Source organism: Triturus cristatus, chromosome 2_1, assembly GCF_964204655.1.
Source record: "Triturus cristatus chromosome 2_1, aTriCri1.1, whole genome shotgun sequence".
Lineage (NCBI taxonomy): Eukaryota > Metazoa > Chordata > Amphibia > Caudata > Salamandridae > Triturus > Triturus cristatus.
Window position 1 is genome coordinate 1,090,030,488 of NC_140581.1, and position 21,444 is coordinate 1,090,051,931.

Here is a 21,444-nt window from a genome sequence, read left to right on the forward strand (position 1 = left end):
TGTCTGTCTGCATCATCATGTGAATGCTACAAAACGTGAATGGTTGTCGCATTTGAGCGGCATTATTGCTCACACTGTGTGGATGCTGTATGTGTTCACGACATTTTAGCTGTTATCAAATGTTTTGTGTGATGAATCGTTTAAGAGGGGCACAGTGGTACCTTAAACGGGATCCAGAAATGTTTGAAGATTCTCATCACAGTGTCCCTTGGGCAGAGGTTAATAACCTCTCGCCCATAAACTTAGAAACATGTCATTGTGTTTTGATGTTGTGGTGCTTGCCACTTTACTCTGCGTGAAAGGGGTGTTCCATGTGTGTCGATGTTCTCACCCAACATTCACGGAACTAGACGCATTCCCAGATTTACACCAGTTTGTTGGGAATGGTGCAATGAGGAAAAATACTTTTATTTCTCCTCGTTTTTCCTCTTTCTAGGTGTGCTGGATTCTGCAGCACTCATAGGAAGAGGAAAATGCCATTAATGATAGCGTTGGTGCAGGAAGGTGTCCCTTCCTGCACAAAAATAATCATCCCTGCAGCGCAGGCACCTTTGCAAAATGATGCAAGCGTTCCTGCGTTGGCGCATAGCAGCCAATTGTGCGCCAGCGCAAGGGAAAGCACAGGGATGCGTCATATTGTTGTTAATACTATGTATCCCCGTGCTTTGAAAATGACGCAGCACGGCACAGCTGCATTACTTACGTTGCCGCTCTGCATCATTGTTTTGTAGATGAGGCCCACAGTATCTAAGCAGATACTCAGAGTATATACTAATTATTGTCTTTGTTGAGTGTGTGGTGAAGCCATGACTCAGGACAGGTAAAACCTCAAGCGGTTGATGATGCCCCGCTCCTTCTTCAACAGAGGTAATAAAATGTGTATTACATTCCGTGTATCTGCATATATGCTTTATGTCATGGCATTTCTCATATTTATTTGTTTTGAAAAAAGATATGTAACTCAAAACCTAGGATGCAAGGAGATTAATTTGTGCAGTGTGATAAAATCTTATTGAAGAGGCCATGTGGCCATTAGAAGAATTAATTTCATGTGCAAAGTAATTGTTGCAAATCTGTTTTATTGAGAATACAAATCAAAAACAATACAACAATCAAGAATGTGTAAAGTAATTGTAATATGCAATGTGTGAGGTAGTAAACAGTGTTTTCCTCAAGTCAAGTTTGTTCTACTGTGGTAATACACTGCAATGTGACCTTTGCATTGTGGTAATGAATGTGTGAATGTGTGTTTGTTGGTACAGTTGCTCTAAATAACGTGTTATTGGGCAACAAGTATTTTCACCACTATACCAAAACTAGTGTATAAGCAGATGCTCAGAGTATGATCTGTAATTGAATACCAGCGGTGAGTGTGGGAAGGGCAAGGTCTCACAAGAATCGACGCGTGGAGTGGTTCATGCTGCCCCTCCTCTTCCTCGGCAATGGTATTAAATAGCATACTGCACTCTGCACATCTGCATATGTGATTTATGGCATGGTGTTTTCGTGTGTATCTGTTTGAAAAAGTATTTTTAACCAAAATCTGGATAAAAGGACTTTAATTGATGTCATCAGGTAAAGTCACATTGAAGAGGCCTCCTGACTTTCAGCAATTAGTTTCCCTTTGTAAAGTCCTAGCAAAATGTAATCTGCGAGGCAGTAAACAGTGTTTTTCCCATGTTTATTTTGCTATACTATGGTGATAGCATGTAATGTGACCATTACATTATAGCAATATATGTAGGAAAGTATGGTAATTATTAGAGTTGCTCTTAACGTATATTATAGGGCCACATTTATCGTGCCATAAAATCTATGTCATTGACTTCTGGCACGTTTTGAGGCTTTTTATGCTCTGTTACAAGCTAGTTAGCAAGCCCACTACAATATGCAATTTGTTAAATCCCAAAGCGAAATAAAAGTTTGTTATTTGACACCAATGCCTCAATCACCGCAATTCAATTTATCATAGGGGATGGAGGATTTTAACAATGTATTATTACATAAGCAAACCCAATTCAAGGGATGTGCATTTTAAAATCCACTATATCATTTTTCAGCTACATCCATGGCTTGGCCAGAAGACTAACAGCTTTTTCTCCACAAATGATGTCCAGGATTTCCCATGCATACATTTTGCTATACATCACGTGCTGTACACAGGTTGAAAATATGAAAGGATGCTTCTCTTTTAAAGTAAGTTTATATATTCATCCTCATGTTTATTTATACGTTTTTGTCTTTTTTTTACGGATGTGACTTGTTTCCAATCTTCTGTGGTGATAGTGTAAGTTTCTGATTCTAAATGATCCATATATTACTGGATGTCTTAATGTTATTGGAGCCTCAGAAATCTTTGTTTGGGGTATTCTGATATGAAATTAGTAACTACAACCCAGCTTCTGTTTTACTAGAATAGGAAAGAAAAATGAGGAAATATTTACATAAAACTGTTACTTTTAATCCTAGGCGTTGATTGATCAGTGCATTAGAGAAGAAGATACCGGGGCTGGAGTTACCAATTCCCAGTCTTGAGTTACTGGGCACCACAAGTTTCTGGACATTGAATTGGGAAAAACATTCACATCAGGATTTGCTGGGGTCCAGTTCTACATATGTTCCCCTTCATAGCTGCCCTCCACTCATACAATAGCAAGCTCCCACGCGACCTATATCAAAATAACTTACATGTAATTTGGGCTAGGCGGCAGTATGGTCATATCAGCCAAAGTATACAAAGTGAAATTAATTTTAACATGACTGTTTTATTCAGCTTCTTTTGTTTAACTTTGAAATCATATATTCCATCAATTTCATTACTTTGTCTAATATAAAAATTACATACAGTGATGTGATAGAATGATTTTTTTTCTCATTTTTTTGTAAAAACGTTTTTTGATACAAACATGAATATATACAAAACTACTACATACAATTCTATACAATGTAAAAAGTACACTCTTAAACTTATATCCCCGGATGTAAGCAAATGATCATACAACAAAATTACCATACATACTCAACCAAAACCATCCAAACTCATACAACATTCATGCAGGCATATATATCTGGGTAAGGAGGAGACCGAGTTATAAAATCTCCGTGACCATATCAGACGGATGTGCTCAGAAAGATCTGAACAGACCGCTACCCTCCACTCTACTTCCTTCCTATAAGCCAGAGAGATTTGTTGGAAGTGACTAAAAGACGAGGCATAGGTGTACAGGTGTTTGTGATAGGTGAGAGAGGATTAGAAATAGTGTAGTCAACATAAAATTGGCTTTATCTTACCTCAATTTCCTGGATGCTTTTCTTGTTTTGTGGTGGAATCCTATAGCATTACACCAAACGAGGGAGGAACACAACATTGCACTCTGAGATTTCCAGGAAAGAGATTTATGAGTGCCTTTTGACCGAGGAAAGCACATTGGGATGAGGCCTCCTCTGAGTAACTCCTGATGGTAGCATAAGGTATAGCTTATGTAGTTACCTTTCATGGACCGATGCATGGAAAAAACACCAATTCTACTGTTTCACTGGACCTAAGTCTCTCTGGAGAAAAGACACGTCACAGTTCATAGTAGCTTTTTATTCAAGAGATCACCCCGTTCAAAATGGGATCTTGGTGGTGGAACCATGTGAGTTGAAGCCACCATAGAAAACAAATACATAGCACAAGAATTTGAAAAATGTAGGACTTGAGCATGCGCCATCAGTCTAGTCTATGTATCACTTCTTCAGGAGGAGAAGTTGTTGAATTAGACAAAGGTATGAAAGAACTATCATGTCATAAATACTGAAGGAAGGTAATACTTTTAGAAGTGTCAATGGGTGGCTCGTGAGCATCATCCGGGCATGGAAGGAAAATGTGCAAGACTTTAATAGACAAGATAGCCAAATTAATATTTTCTGCCGGTAGGATGGAAAGCATGTCCAGAAGAGACCGTTAGTTCAAAGTGATTGCATATAAATCATAAAAGCACTCAATTAAAACAGTTGCTGGTTGCAGGTCCTTATCACAGGATATTGCCTCATAGGACTTAGGGGTGGGGCCCAGTGGAACTCTGGGACCTACTGGACTCCAACACCCCAGACGTCGCCTTCCTGAAGGAGACCTGGATGAACCCCTCCTCGGCTCGCGACATCGTCATAGCCATCCCGGAAGGCTATAAGATCACCTGCAGGGACCGCACCAATGGAGTAGGAGGAGGAATCGCCATCGTCCACAGGAACACTCTCAAAGTCTCAACCAACACCAACACCAATGACACCTTCAGCACCGCCGAACACCTGCACTTCCAGATCCACACCGATCCCAACACCACCCTCAGAGGAACCCTCATCTACAGACCCCCCGGACCACGAGCACAGTTCAGCGACTCCATCACCGACCTCGTCAGAACACACGCCCTCGCCTCCATGGACTACATCCTCCTCGGGGACCTGAACTTCCACCTTGAGAACAACAACAACACCAACTCCTCCACCCTGATCGCCAACCTCGCCAACTTCGGACTCAGACAACTCGTCACTACACCCACCCACTCCGCCGGCCACACGCTTGACCCCATCTTCTCTGCAAGCTCCCACGTCTCCTTCAACCACACCACAGAGCTCCACTGGACCGATCACCACTGCATCCACTTCACCTTCCGGAAACCCACCACGCACCACCGCACCCAACAGATGCCGCGCCGCTGCTGGAGCAAATTCACCGAAGACCAGCTTTCCACCACCCTCGCCCAGAGCCCACCCACAGATCCAACCGACCCCGACAACGCCGCTCGCAACCTCAAACAGTGGATCAACGACTGCGCCAACACCCTCGCCCCGCTCAAGAAGCCCTCCAACATCCACACTAGCAAGAAAGCCAGCTGGTTCACCGAAGACATCGAGGCCTCCAAGCGAACCTGCCGAAAACTCGAAAAAAACTGGATCCGTGAACGAACACCGGAAAGCTACACAGCCAACAAGAACGCCACCCGCAGACACCACCACCTCATCAGATCCGTCAAAAGGACCTCCTTCAAAGACCGCCTAGACACCAATGCACACAACAGCAAAGAGCTCTTCAACATCGTGAAGGAACTCTCCAACCCCAGCTCCAACACCAACGACATCCCACCTTCACAATACCTGTGCGACTCGCTGACCACCTTCTTCCATCGCAAGATCACAGACATCCATGACAGCTTCAACGCCGTCACCACCCCGGCAACCACTGAGACCCCAGCTCCCACGACCACCACCCACACCAACCGCCTGATCGCCTGAACCAACATCAACGACGACGACACCATCAAGATCATGAACACCATCCACTCTGGATCCCCGGAAGACCCCTGTTTACACCACATCTTCAACAAAGCCAGCAGTACCATCGCACCCCGTCTCTGGAAAACCTTCAACATCTCCTTCGCGACAGCGACCTTCCTGGAGAGCTGGAAGCACGCAGAGATCAACGCCCTACTCAAGAAACCCAAGGCGGACCCCAAGGACCTCAGGAACTTCCGACCCATCTCGCTGTTCCCGTTTCCGGCGAAGATCATCAAAAAGGCCGTCAACAATCAACTAACCAGCTTCCTTGAGGAGAACAGCCCCCTGGACCCGTCCCAGTCCGGGTTCCGCAGCAACCACAGCACCGAAACAGCCCTCATCACTGCCACCGATGACATCAGGACCCTGCTAGACAACGGAGAAACCGCGGCCCTCATCCTCCTGGACTTGTCAGCCGCCTTCGACACGGTCTGCCACCGCACACTATGAACACGCCTCTACGACGTCGGAATCCAATAGAAGGCCCTGGACTGGACCTCCTCCTTCCTCTCCGGCAGAACACAGAGCGTCCGCCTCCCCCCCTTCTGCTCCGAAGCCACCGAGATCATCTGCGGCGTACCCCAAGGCTCATCCCTCAGCCCAACGTTGTTCAACGTCTACATGGCACCACTCGCCCACATCGCACGATGGTACGACCTCAACATCATCTCCTATGCCGACGACACCCTGCTGATCCTCTCCCTCACCAAGGACCCCCACACCGCCAAAACCAACCTCCACGAAGGAATGAAGGCCGTCGACGACTGGATGAGGAACAGGCGACTGAAGCTGAACTCGGACAAGATGGAGGTCCTCATCCTCTGACCCACCCCCTCGGCCCGGGACGACTCCTGGTGGCCGACTGCACTAGGAACACCCCCAACACCCACCAACCATGCACGCAACCTAGGGGTCATCCTCGACTCCACCCCCCTCTACATAATGAAGCAGGTCAACGCCGTCTCCTCCTCCTGCTCAACACCCTCCGCATGCTTTGCAGGATCTTCAAGTGGATCCCCACCGAAACGAGAAGGACAGTCACCCAGGCCCTCGTCAGCAGTAGAATGGACTACGGAAACGCACTCTACGCAGGAGCCCCAGTCAAACTCCTGAAACGGCTTCAACGCATCCAGAACGCCTCCGCACGCCTGATCCTCAACATCCCTCGCCGCAGCCACATCACACCCCACCTGAGAAACCTGCACTGGCTCCCTAACAACAAGAGGATAACCTTCAAACTCCTCACCCACGCACACAAGGCACTCCACAACACCGGACCAACGTACCTCAACAGCCGACTCATCCTCTACACCCCCACCTGCCAGCTCCGCTCCGCAGACTGCCCCCTCGCCACAGTCCCCCGCATCCGAAGAGTGGCCGCCAACGGCAGATCATTCTCCCACCTTGCCGCCAAGACATGGAACACCCTCCCCATTCGCCTGCGGCAGACCGAAGACCTTCTGACCTTCAGAAGACTCCTCAAGACCTGGCTCTTCAAACAGTAGCAGTTCCCCCCCCCCCCAAGCGCCTTGAGACCCTCGCTGGTATGTAGTGCGCTTTACAAATGCCATGATTGATTGATTGATTGATTGACGGACCTTGTTTGTCGAAAATAGAGATTCTTATGATGTGCTCCCATAGGCACTGAAGATTGAAGGTGTCTGCCTGAACACCAGTCTCTGCTAGATATTTAGTGAAGACAATCGATAACTGTGTCCATGTAATGGTTTATAAATTAACATCCAGGCTACTCTGGTACAGTGTTTAGTGGTCTTTTTCCAAGTATTCAACTTAAGATACTGGAGGCTGAACCTCGTGGCTCGGTTTCTTGTTTTTTCTGGATACTGTAAGGTCCTGCACTGTCTGAGGGCCTGATTACAAGTTTGGCGGTGGTGGAGCGGGACTGCCACGCTGATTGCCTGCTTCCGCACCGCCAAACCTGTGTGTGCACTGTCTGCCAGATTACGACTTTTTAAGTCACTGGTGGGCATTCTTTGGCGTTCCCACCACAATGGGAACGTCAAAGACAGTACCTGCTCGCCATTGACTGGTGCAGTCCATGCTGTGCAGGTACTGGGATGCATGCACATAGGGGGGCACAACATGCCCCCCCTGCATGCACCCCATGGCTCTGAGGCACAAGGGGACCCTGTAGGGCCCCCTTTGTTTCCTCTCTGCCGCGGTTTTCATGGAGTAGGAAACACCATGAAAACCACTGTAGTGGAGAGAAAACTCGTTATATGCTTGGTGGGACCACGGCATTCCAACCAAGCATATTGCGGCCTCAAGATGGCTGCGTCACCACCAGGGATCTCTGATCCCTGGTGGTTGCGGGGGTGCAATGGCGGCCTGGCTGCCCTAATTCTAATAGAGTGGTCAAACCGCCGGTGCGGTGGTGGTGGTTCCTACGAGTCTGGCGGTCATTGGACCACCAGACTCATAATCAGGCCCTAAGTGGGTAAGCCTATTTTAAGAAATTGTTAAATGATCATTTATGTTTTTCCTTTTGACTTTAAAAAAAATCCTTTTAGTCTATGCTAAACATTTGGCCAAAAATTTAAAAAGCATGAGAGAACAGTTCTCAATATTTTCAAGGTGTTTAATTACAAACAGTTACAGAGGAACACCATGACATGGATATCATTGTATTTTTTGCAATGACAGAAAGAAAAGTTTTTGATGGAGGTGAAGAATGAAATTGAGAATGAGAATAAGATATGCCAGCAAAGCAAATATGGAGCAGCTAACAACACTATTTTGTAAGTACTTTCATATACGAATGAGAATCGTATGTCATTACCATTATTGGTATTTATTGAGTGGTTTAAATTGTGTTTCTCATGTCACTTACAAATAAATCATAATGTAGTACAAAGAATAGACATAATTTGGAGGAATATTTAGGAAAGGAGGCTGTTGTTCCCTGCAGTTGAGAAAAAACACATTTATGCTTCAAGGTACTTGAGGATGAAGAAGTGTATTTTGTGCTTCTTTCTAAGACTGGAACATACTTGTGGCCTCACTGGGAGTGAGCTCCATGATGAGGTGATGTGGAAGGAGCTATGGAGAAAATGTAGCTTAGACTTGATAGCTTCAGTATCCATCTCTTACTAGTACATGATTTCTCAAATGCCCAGGCTTAAACTTCAGGGAGTTTGGTAGAAAAATGTGATTCATCTGTCCAGTGGATTGTGACAAATTGATTGAAAGTGGAAAAATTGGCGTCACTACAATGTCGGACTTGGGTATAGTGGACTTTACTTGGTCTGTCAGGTTGACGGAGGACATTATGTCTGCCACGCTGACCCTCTGCCATCCTGATGGACAGAGAAATGCTGTACTTGGAGATTACAGCTGACCCAGTGATGATCTCAGTATCTTCAGAGGAACCACTGTCACAACGGTTCCTTTAAAGGTACCAAACATTTGGTTGATGGCTGCTGTTTTCACAGACCTGGTAGCTTGTTTTTAAAAAACAAATAACTAATGAAACGTGGAGTCTGGAAGTTTTTTTCACTAGGTGTGAGGGCCAATATTTTAATGTTTCAGGACATTAGAACAAGCTTCCTTTCGACAGAGCCAACAGTGGCACGGCTGATGGAAAACTGACGGCTCAGCCAACTGCAAATAGGGTGGATGGACCGAGTGCTGTCAGACAGGGTAATACATCAAATTTGTGATAGAGTACCCAGTCCACCAAACTTTAAATCAGGCCCTTGGCTTGAAAAGGAAAATAGAAAACTTTCCAGAAAATTTTGAAAAACCATGCTAACTGGTAGATTTGATACGGCGGCGCTGTTAAAGTGGATGAAAACAGTTACTAACAAGCAGCGCAATTAAAGTAGTATTGGCAGGGCCACTGGAATTATGACGTAGTGTAAAATCAAATTATTTTATGGTTGCATAAATTATGAGGCAAGAAATGGTGGATTATGCATCATCCCACTCTTTTGATGTTGCACACGCATCAATACTATGTGGGCAAATGTTTAATCTCATTAGTACTAGTCTGTCACCTGAATATAGCAATAATCACCTAAAAGTTGACCAGTTAACTCTTGCAAGGAGTAGGCCATTAAGTGTCACCAAGTGTTATGCATATTTATTAGTTGAGCTAGACATATTTTTTAGTTGAAATCTGCAGATATTGTAGCAGCTGTTCGATTATGTGGCAATAGTATAACTCTATAGTCAAGAGGAATGACCCGCAGCTGCTGAGTTGCATCATACCAGTGACCATGAATATTGGATAACCATGACCTACGTATATGAGTCAGTTTTGCAGATGAGTGAGCAGGCAGCAGTGTCAACAATTGTTTGCAAGTACGGGGAATATATGTTGAACAGGACAGAAAAGTTTAAGATGATCAACTACTATTAACCAGGTCATACGTTTTGATTTTATCTGTTCTATATTCATATAAGGCGCTTATAGCTGTACGCAGCAAGGCCAAGGCTTGTTCTTTTACTTTGTTGCTATCACCTGACCCGAGTTTTAGTGTCTTACAGTAGCTGTAAGCTGGAACAACAAAATAAAAACATCTACCTACAAAAATATTTTCACTTGTAGAAGATGGATTACCATTGTATCATTAAAGCAACTGCATATAGACAGGTATATATAAACTATTCATAACGCCACATATATATATATATTTATGCAAAAAGGAAGCAAGGAACTATGGGTAATTCCTACGCTTAAGTGGAGAGGATTTCCTTTATATGGAGCACCCTACAACACCATTAACACTCTGGGCCCGATTCACAGAACTAACTTAAGACAAAATCCTAAACTTACTACCATTTTGGTATTCACAGAAGGCACTTACTCATTTTGGTATTCACAGAAGGCACTTACTCATTTCGGTATTCACAGAAGTTAGGAGTCCTAACTTTAGGACTCCTAAATGCCTTCTGTGGATACCGAAAGTCTTAAAATTAGGATTTTTCTCAGTTTAGTAGTAGTATAGTTAGGACTCCTAACTTTAGGACTCCTGAATGCCTTCTGTGAATACCGAAAGTCTTAAAATTAGGATTTTTCTCAATTTAGTAGTCCTAAATTTAGGACTCCTAACTTTAGGACTCCTAAATGCCTTCTGTGAATACCGAAAGTCTTAAAATTAGGATTTTTCTCAGTTTAGTAGTAGTATAGTTAGGACTCCTAACTTTAGGACTCCTAAATGCCTTCTGTGAATACCGAAAGTCTTAAAATTAGGATTTTTCTCAATTTAGTAGTCCTAAATCTAAATTTAGGACTACTAAATTGAGAAAAATCCTAATTTTAAGACTTTCGGTATTCACAGAAGGCATTTAGGAGTCCTAAAGTTAGGACTCCTAACTTCTGTGAATACCGAAATGAGTAAGTGCCTTCTGTGAATACCAAAATGAGTAAGTGCCTTCTGTGAATACCAAAATGGTAGTAAGTTTAGGATTTTGTCTTAAGTTAGTTCTGTGAATCGGGCCCTCTGAATCTACTCTGATCACCTCAAATGTCTGTTTCTCTAGCAGATTTTTTTTTTTTGATAATCAATTTTATTGAGTTTTCAATGTAACCAGACAAACAGCACCATTTAGAATTACATCGCATGGGAATAGTCCAGGGTAAGCACATTTCACATTGATATAAAAAGTGACATAAATGCAAATCAAAGGCCCAAATCCCTAGAAGCATTCCATAGACCCAGCCGACCCACCTTAAAACTCTATCACCCCCACCCACTTCCCCCACATTCGGCGAAATTTCCCGGGGCATACCCTGGCCACATAAAGAGGTCGTTCCTGGGCGGCACACCAGTCCACCCCCCCTACGCCAACATGCCAATGTTGGTGCTGTAGCCATCAGCCAATGGGCAGCGATATCTCTCTTAGCTACCACCAAGGCCGTGTTAAGAAAAAGCTTTTCGGCTCTGCTACCGTCCAGACCATCAGTTATGCCCAATAGAATATGCGTAGGAGCCAGAGGGACCTCCCAGCCCAAGACCTCCGTCAATTCTCCTGTTAAGGACTCCAGTACCTCTGTTTCGCGGGACAAAGCCACACCATGTGATAATAGCCTGCGCTGGGATGGGAGCAGCGGGGGCAAAGGGCATCCGACCAGAGCCCTGCGCTGTGAAGGTGCAGTGGTGTAAGATAGGCAGCATGCAGGAAGTAAATTTGGACCAACCAAAGCTGTGCCATCTTTGCACAGTACAATCCATAGGAATTCATACCGATATGTTAAGTTTTGCACTGTCTATTGCTATTTTGCACAGAGCTGGTGATATTTGGTTTATGTACTATATCAGAAACGTAAATGGAGTATTGTTGGTAAGTGGAATTGTTGAGATTATCTATTTTAGATATCTGTACTCTTGTCTGGGCTTTCAAATGACATAAAGCACTGTCACTTTAAATGAAAAAGAAAAAAACGAGAGAAAAAAACGATTTAAAAATCACGTGATCCACTTTGAGAGCGTCATGTGATCAAGGCCCTTCGGGGCTGAAACGCGTAATGGCTGCTGCACATTTCTGCTGAGAATAATAAATAATTGAATTCGCTGATTTTGTGGTCCACGCTCCATCTGTTTTACGAAAAAAGACGAAAGTGGAGTTCCAGTAATATATAGATACATACATACAACAAACGGGTTGATTTAGAGAGTAGCGAGTAGCCTGCCAGCCTACCAGGTCAGCAGAGACGGTCACCTCTGCTTCCTGGCTACCTTCTGTTGTTTCAGACTGAAGAGTCTTTGACAATATTAGGCAGACTAGCGTGGACCAACACTTGGCTACTATTATGCTCCCACAATTAGAAATGGGAACCAGTTTGTGGTAAATAATTTAATTACCGGGACTTAATTTGATACAGAAACATAATAAAATAGCTCAGTAAATAAGAGGCAGAATCCGTGGTATTAGAGGTTCGGAATGGGCTTTATTCCAGTGGTCGATTATAATCGGTTGCTCCAAGTTCCATCACCACGAAGGTTCAGGAAGTGAAGTACATACGTTATTGACAATCAATTACTTTTATACAATAGGCATTACAGTGAGGCAAATACAAGAGGCGTAGCAATTGATAGCAAAGATAACATTTCACATGCGTAGCTGAAGGAGGCGTAATTGGGTGTAACAAGGAAACGTCATTGGTTATGGTGTCACATAGGGGTGGACCTATGAAATAATTTCGCAATGTCAGCAGAAATACTTGGCAGAGATGCGCGCGCAGCAGTATGACGTGTGATTGACGTGTGACTAGGGGGTGAAGGGGACTTGACATTTAGCTCTACATGTGGCGACAGAAGTCTGGAGGGTCAAGTCAACCTAATCCACAAATCATATCTAACATCCTATGTTTAAAGAACCATGTTATCCAAAAGAGAGGTCTCTTAGAGTAGAATCTCATTCTATACTGACTATACTGACTGTTAGTGCGTGTACAAGCGTCTAAGTGTCTACACTAGATGCGAGGGCAGGAATCTTCCATAGTAACAGGGCTATGAATTACTTGCATGAAGACAGAGAAACCGGGCCTTTGCTCGGTAGTTGGAAGAATGTTTACTTAAACTACTAGACAGGAATGCATCGGGCAGGGAACGGAGCAGATAATTTCGAAGGTGAAATACAGTTCTTGGCAGGCAGCAAGCTGATGTCAGGCATCGTGAGCCGCGCAGGGAATGAGACAAAGTTCATGGTCACAGATGCAGGCTCAGACTGGAGCTTTCAGAGGCAGAAGGCAAGAAAAGCTTGATGACAGAATCCGGGCCTACTTGCCTGGACTGAAAAATGGCATAAGTGAACCATATAAAGCCGGTGGCCTTTCATACTTAGGAATGGAATATCCGGCCTATTCATGGCAGATCTGAAAGAGGACAGGTTAACGGTGGACGCACATGGGTTTGCGTCTTCATAACTGGAACTGGAGGGAGCATACATGTACTTGTGATTCATACATGAAACCGTTGGGGTCCAAGATAGGGGACATAACTGATCAGAAAAATCCATATTTCCACATTCCCTCCTTGTCCCCTACTTGCCCGTCAAGAGATATCAATCTTCATCAATCCATTGATCTGTTCATATAGCATCATTTGTTCTTCTTTTTTCTTCTGGGACGAATGAGATCTTGGTGATGGGACACACGATGTGGCACACAGACCACAAATCGCTGGTCCACATTGTAGGCATAGACAGCAACTGAATAGTATGAGAAAGCCAATACCTAGGAAGGATAGGACCCTCCATCCAAAGGTAGATAATACACTCCAAAACCAACCGGACCAAGTCCAGGTGCCTGGATTCTGGTGTATCTGGCTTACAATCTTATGAAGGCGAGTTATGGCTTTATATACAGATGGCGAATTTTCTGGTATGAAAATGCAACAACTTGATCCGATGACCCTACAAGCTCCGCCCCTATCAGCCAGGATGACGTCAAGGACAAGACGATTTTGAAGCACAACAATCCGCATAGCAGACTGCTCTTCTGTTAAGTTGCCTAAGGCGGAAATAGTTTCGTTCACTACTGCTTCAAGGGTTCTGGTTAATCTACGTATCAGCTTACTATTAGTAACTGTACCTATATAGGGAAAGAGACCTTTATTGAAATCTGTGTATTTTTCCCATGCTGTTTCAGTGTAATCGACAATTGGGAGATCTCTCCTTACTCTATTATATACTAAATGAGCATTTCTGTGATAATCAGGAGGAGCTAGGAAAACAGGCGGCAAAAGAAATCCAATGTAGCAGGTACCATCCCAATCTAGAGGCAATCGTACATATGCCGTCTGACCACATATGAAATAGGAATGGCGGGAAGCTCTAAATGTAGACTTGCCTTGATCACTAAATTCTACTACAGTGGTGCATCTACTATGGCCCATATGTATGGAACCATTCTTTCTTACACATAATTCACCTTTTACTGAAAATATTGACATAGCGGGCAAAATTGGAGTAACTTCGGATTCGACATTTAGGATCATAAGATTAAGCGTAAAATTACCTAATCCATACACTTCATTTTCGAGATCAGTTCCTGTTCTCTGGGAAAATCCCTCCTTGTTAGGATAGCAGACATTAAGTAAAACTAAATTCAAATTTCCCCATACCCAGTTATCTTGATAAACTGCAGAATTCGAATCTAGGGAATTGATTAAGCTAAACCATGCTCCACAGGAGCCGTTGTGTGTGAACGGGTATGGAAAGAGAGGTAGAATTCTTTTATAATTCTGATAGGGAGGGAGTCGGCCACATATCCAACAATTTGTAGCATTGCTAACCTGATGGGAATGATGTAACATATTGATAAACGTGTTATTGCGCAGCGCAAATCTATAAGACAACTCAAGCGGAGGTAATTCACTAAAAGAATGTTCAGCAGTAACATTGTAAACATGTCTAGAAATAGGATAATATATGTGCAACAATATACTTGCAGTAATTATTAAAAGACTTAAGAAAAACAAAATTGGGGGCGTGGTCTGGCCACGCAAGAAGATGGCCGCTTAGAACCGGAGCTCCGGCTGTGGGGAGACCCGGACCGGCAGCTGCAGCTCTTCGGTGGTGCAGAGATGATTTATAAACTGCTTCTGTGACAGCGGAGAGAGAGCAGATGAGACAGTGTTTTTTTTTTTTTCAAATGAAGGCACCTGCTGCTTGTCACAGCCCTCGTAAATGATTTCTCCAATGCTGACAGGAAATTCACCTCATGGACTACGGAGCTGAGGGACCGGAAGGTGAGGCAGTGGCTTCTCTTTCCTTACGAAGAGCTCTCTGAACTTAAATTAAACTATTTGAACTTAAATTAAAGCTACTAAAATTCACGCGCTGTGTGTGGGGCTGCCTTGTGAAGCCCGGGAACTGTGCTAATGAGGTGATTTACTCAGTTCAAGGGTTCACGTCAGCTGAGGAAAATCTGGAGAGCTTCTGCTTAAATTGCAACATTGTATGCCAGTGACTTGTATTTGACCCTTTTGTGCAGTGAAGGGTTTCAATTGAAGACAGGAATTCTCTGGCAGCTTTTACCATAATTTATTAACAGTGGAGACTTTCAGAGTAAAAAGATAGTTTCTTCCATTCTATATAATGGTGGAAGTCTACAGTTTAAAAATAAATAGACTGTGTATTGATGATTTAACACCTCATAAAACACAGAGGCTATGTTGATGAGGGAATTTATGTGAAACCACTTATAACAACTTTTGACTTTCTGCTCTACAACACTGGCCCTTCAGTCATTTGCAACAGCAATATTGCAAAGGAAGGTTATTGATCACTGACTTCCTCAGACAGAAATTCACTCTTTGGAAACACTTGCCTGCTACCCTGAACACCTGGTATGTCCCATCTCTGAAATTAAAGGTGATGCTTTTACACTTGTTGGAAACAGCTGAGCTTGCACCTCTTCTAAATATACTACATAGCATTGCCATTTTCGCTACCAACTGCAACACTTCGGTTCTTAACAGAAGGCAGCTGTCTGGACTTGTGCCTCTTGGAATACAGGTACAGTGTTGCACTACAAATTTTATAATTATTCTGCCCAAGCCCAGCTTCATTTGAAAGATTGGCAGAACGTGGTCCTGTCTGATGTATTTATGGACAGGCAACCTGTTATGGTGTTCTGGCAGTTAATGGAAGCAAACTACAATTGGAGTGCCTTTGAAATGCATGGAACACAATAGAACTGTTTAATAAAGCGCGTCTTTTTCCTGTCGGTCTGCGTGTTTCATGATTCGGACCATGAGGTGAGCTGGAACCTCATTATTTCCCGGTTCTGAGGCATTTCCTGCATGCCGCTCGGCAGTAGCAGCTCTGGCTCCTGCGCAATTACCCACCATTTTCTCCGCTGGCTGTGTCTCCTCACGGCGGCCGGCTGAAGAGCCTCGCATTTGCTTTTATGGAGTCTGCTGCCCTGAAGTTGGACATTTACAATGGAGGTCGCTAACAGGACTTGCTAACCCTGGAGATGTCTTACAGGACCACAACTGTGTTTCCTCTCACACATTTGTTATTTCATTCTACTTCTGCATGACCATGCTTGCTTTCGCTTCGACTCAGCATTGCTTCGCCTTGTGGTGACCTCAGCCTGTCTTTCATGTTTGCCGGTCTTCCTTGGTCTCAGGTTTCCTGTATTTTCATCATTAACCTATTGCTTTCGTTCAACTGACTCTTAGACTCTTCATGGGCAAACTCCGGAATTTAAAGCTGGCTACTTCTTCTCAATTACCTGTGGACTCAGATTCGGATTCTCCTCCTCAGGACATGGAAGACTCCATGGCACCAAAATCAGATTTAATTCGAGGAGCCATCCCAAAAGCGCGCAACAAAGGAAAACTGGCGTCCTCTCTAGCTTCCTCTAAGCGCCTGAAGAAGGATCCACCATCCCCAGGGAGTAACTCCTCATCCTCTTCCATGGATCTCATTTTGGAAGAACTTCGTGCATTCAAACCCTTTATGGAAGCTACCACAAAGAACATGCAGGCTATGCAGGAAAAATGGTCGTCTCTGGAGTCCCGTGTTCAAACTTTGGAAACGTCCACAGACTCTTTGCAATCCTCTTGTTCCCATATTCTGTCAATGGAGGCGGAGATACTTCTACTTAAACGTCAGACGGAGGATTTGGAAAATAGGAATCGTAGGAACAATCTACGCCTTTATGGTCTTCCAGAACTTACAGAGGGGTCAACCCCCACCGTCTTCTTCCAATCCTTTCTTGCCAAGATCTTAGATGCTCCGGCCTTAACTTCCATTAACATCCAAAGGGCTCATCGCCTTGGACCGAAGGTCGCTAGTAAGCCTAGAGGTGTCATTATGTTATTCCTGCAATTCACTGACCTCCTGCAGGTCCTTTCAGCTGCCAAGCTCAAGAAGCAAATTATGTGGGAAGGTCATCGCCTCTATCTTTCACAAGATGTCTCCAAGGCCACTGCAGATCGAAGGAAGAAGTTCTTGGACATGCGACCTCAACTACGGGCCCTGAATGCTAGATATGGACTACTACATCCTTGTCTCTTCAAGGTCACATATAAAGATAGAACAACCACATATGAAGACCCTGCAGCCTTGCAGGCGTTTCTCCAACGGCAAGGCCCAGATGTTATGGATGTATCCAGACCTGGTTGACAAGATCTGCTACTTCTTCTTGGAACTCATTGTGTTATGATTCTGTTGTCTCTCCATTATCGCTGATGTTGTGATTCCCCTACTGTCTCTTCTTCCGATAGTCGTTTCACTCTCATGTGTCCCCTATGTAGTTCAATTGTTTCCTGTTCCCCTGTGACACGTCTTTCCCTTCAATTGTATATCTCTCTTGTTTCTACAGACATCTCCTTCCTCCCTCCTACCCTGATATGCCATGCTACTTTCTATATGCTGCATTTTTGGATCCATGGTAGTTGAGGTTTGATATCTGCTCTGGATGTTGTCGTCGTCGTTGTCTCCCGGCGCCATCACCCCATCCTCGTTCTTGAGTTTTTCGTTCTGTAAGTATGTTTTTCAGTCGTTCGTTTCGAACGTGTACTGTCTTCTTGTTGTTTTTTGTTTCTGTCCTTTTTCCTACACTTGATCTCTTACCTTTTGCTCTTTCCTCTTTCTTTTCACTTTCTTTCACCTCCCATCTCCCCTTCTTGCTCCTTCCTTTCCTTGGATTCAGTATTATATTCATAGTGGTTCCTCCCTTTTTTTTCCTTTCCTTTTATTCTTCTTTGCTTTCTCTCCTTCTGCCCTCTCTCCTTCATCAATTCGTTACAATTCTCTCAGTTTTCTCAAGTTATTATTTTTTTTTTTTCTGCAGTAATAAGCATGTTGCTGTTAGCTGTTTTTCTTTGCTGTTCCATTCCGAGTTACATCGTGGAACGTTAAGGGTTTAAACAATCCCATTAAAAGGCAAAGGGTTTTATCACATTTAGCGAGACTTAAGTCTGATGTTGCCCTCCTTCAGGAGACTCATCTCTCTGAAAACGAGGCTCTAAAACTCAAGCGTTGTTGGGTGGGTCATGTTTTTTGCTCCCCCACAGTTTCCAAGAAAAATGGTGTTGTGATTTTATTACATAAAAAGTTAAATGTTTCCTCAATTTCTCACGAATGTGATGTTGATGGTCGATGGGTTATTGTTACACTGCTTATAGATAATATTCCTATCACTCTTTTTAATGTGTATGCCCCAACTGGGATTGACAGATTATTTTGGCCCTCTATTTCAACTAAGCTGTCCTCCCTTTCTGGAGATTACATACTTCTAGGGGGAGATTGTAACCAAGTTCTTGATCCCTTCCTCGATCGTCATTCCAATGTTAAATTTGTCCCCTCTAGGATGCACTCTCAATTTGTTAACACCTTTCAAAATAATGCCTTGGTGGATATCGGGAGATTGTGTAATCCTGATCTTAGAGAATACAGTTTTTACTCCCCTCCACATCAATCACAATCCCGCATTGATCATATCTTCCTTAGTAAATCCCTATCCCAGCACGCTATACGCTCTGACATTGGTTCCATCCTAATCTCGGACCATGCTCCGGTTCATGTGGACCTTGACCTGCTTCCTTTTTCCCCTCACTCTGGCAGATGGCGTTTCAACAATGCTTTGCTTTTGGAACCTACTTTTTGTTCCGAATTTACTGCCTTTGCCACTGAATTTTTCCTTTTCAATCATACCCCTGATTCCTCTTTTGTTACTGTTTGGGATTCTTTTAAAGCAGCCTCTAGGGGTTTTATTATTAATTTTGTAGCCCGACGAAAGAAACTTCGAGAAGCCAAATCCGAACGCATTTTAGCTAATATTAAGACTTTAGAGCTTGATTATCATGCTTCTAAATCTGAGATTTCTCTTAAAAAGCTTATTGATGCGAAAATTTCCTTCAATAAGTTTACAACTGATGCTGCCTCTAACCTTTTGCTAAAATTTAATTCCAGGTATTATGGAGGTAAGAACAAAATGGGAAAACTTTTGGCCAATTACTTAAAGATAAGAAAGGAGCGTACAAAGATTGAGTCCATTAAGACTTCCACTGGGAACTCTTGCTTTAAAGATAAAGACATTCTCTCTGAGTTTGTGAAATTTTATGACAATCTTTATACCCCCGAACACATCCCGGAGACTACGGATCTTCTTTCATATTTTCATTCGCTTCCCTCCCCCCCGGCTTCTCAAGTTGATTTTTTTGCCCTAGAACAAGACATTTCGCTTTCTGAAATCTCTCATGCTGTTTCTAAATTGCGGCACGGTAAGTCTCCAGGCCCTGATGGTTTCACTATTGAATTTTACAGCCACTTCGCCTCTCTACTTCTCCCTAAACTATTATTATTATTCCGATCCTTCCTTGCAGCGGGTTCTTCCAGCGGCTCCTTCCAACAGGCTTTAATCTGTTTAATTCCCAAAGAAGATAAGGACCACTCATTATGCAAAAATTACAGACCAATTTCACTGGTCAATACGGATTATAAAATTTTGGCCAAAATTTTGGCATTGCGCATGGATCCCCTTTTACCCGATCTCATTGGCCCTGAACAATCAGGCTTTGTCAAGGGCCGTCTCTCATCTGACAATGCCCGTGTTTTTCTTAATATACTTAGCAAGGCTTCCTCTTTGTCACTTCCCTTCGCGGCTATTTCTTTAGACGCGGAGAAAGCCTTTGACAGGATTGGATGGGATTTTATGTTTCAGGCCTTGCGCTGGATCGGCTTTTCTTCCAAATTCATCTCTATTATTTCTTTACTCTATTCTAATCCCCAGGCTTCCATTTTTGTCAACGGGATGACCTCGGATTATTTCTCGTTACACAGGGGAGTGCGACAAGGCTGTCCTCTATCCCCCCTACTTTTTGTTTTAGCCTTGGAACCCTTTCTTACTAAAATCCGTCTAGACAACAGTATTTCTGGTTTTAAATTTGGTTCGCGTCAAGTTAAACTCTCGGTCTATGCTGATGATATTCTTTTTTACTGCTCTGATCCTGTTTCCTCTATTCCCTCTTTTCTCCAGCAGGTGTCTTCCTTCTCCGCGGTCTCTGGTTATCGCCTAAATGCTGATAAGTGCGAGATTCTACCTTTAAACCCTATTTGTCAAAAGCATCTTTTTTCCCAAACGAGTTTCTCCTGGCAACCATCTAGGATCAAATATCTGGGTGTTTGGTTCGCTCCTCTCTTGTCTGATACACTCAAATTTAATTTTGATTATGTCTTCAAGAAAATGGACACGGCTATTCAACGCTGGAACCCGCTCTTTCTGTCTTGGTGGGGTCGGCTCAATTCTATAAAAATGATGTTATCCCCTCTTCTTCTTTATACCATTTCCATGCTGCCAGTACACATTCCAGTTTCCTTCTTTAAACGGATTGATTCCTTGTTGCTGAAATTCTTATGGAATGGCAAGCGGTCTCGGATAGCTTTGGCTTCATTGCGCAAGGATAAGGCTCAGTCTGGTGTGCGTTTTCCGAATTTCAGAGAATATCATCGAGCTTTCTCTTTGAAACAATCGACCCGTTGGTTCTCTTCTGATCTTCCGCACTATCCGCCCGTCTGGTTAAGTATGGAGTCTTCCTTTCTATCCCCCTTTACCTTTCGCGAGTTTTTATCCTTCACGTCTTCTTTAGTTCGCTTTCGTACGCCTGTTATTTCTCATTGCCGCACTCTCCTTCTCCCTTACATAATATCATCTTATCCCTCCCTCCTTTCCATTCACGATCAACCGATATGGCACAACTCTCTTTTCAAAATTCGTAATCGCACCATCTTTTGGAAGACATGGCATTCTCGAGGATTGTGTTGGATCTCTCAATTAATTTCCCAAGATACCCCTCTCTCATTCCAGGAACTTCAATCCTCTTTCTCACTGCCCTCTTCTGCTCGTTCGCAATACAATGCCCTTCTCCCAGTCCTGATCTTATATCTTCGCTCTTTGGCGCCATCTACTGATATTCCTTTGGACCGCAAAGCTACTTCTTTATTATTGGAGACGTCTCCCTCAGCCTCTGCTATTTATAACTCTTTCCGGTACTCCACTGACAGACTAAAATCTAAAATCGAGAATGCATGGGAATTGGATCTTTCTCAGGGTTGGCCAATACCTTTTTGGGACAAAATATGGGCTAAGCTTCATAAAGCCTCTAGAGCTGCTAATACTACCCAAACCTTATATTTCATTTATAA

General features: G+C 43.6%; 1 protein-coding gene across 1 annotated transcript in view; it reads left to right on the forward strand.

Moving 5' to 3' along the window:
• The window catches only part of LOC146866399 (afamin-like), a 221,006-nt gene that overhangs the window by 177,082 nt on the left and 22,480 nt on the right, over positions 1–21,444 (forward strand). The window contains exons 6-7 of the mRNA XM_085640589.1: positions 2,061–2,196; positions 7,981–8,075. Of these exons, the coding sequence (XP_085496715.1) occupies positions 2,061–2,196; positions 7,981–8,075 (231 nt within the window). The remainder of the gene's footprint in view (positions 1–2,060; positions 2,197–7,980; positions 8,076–21,444) is intronic.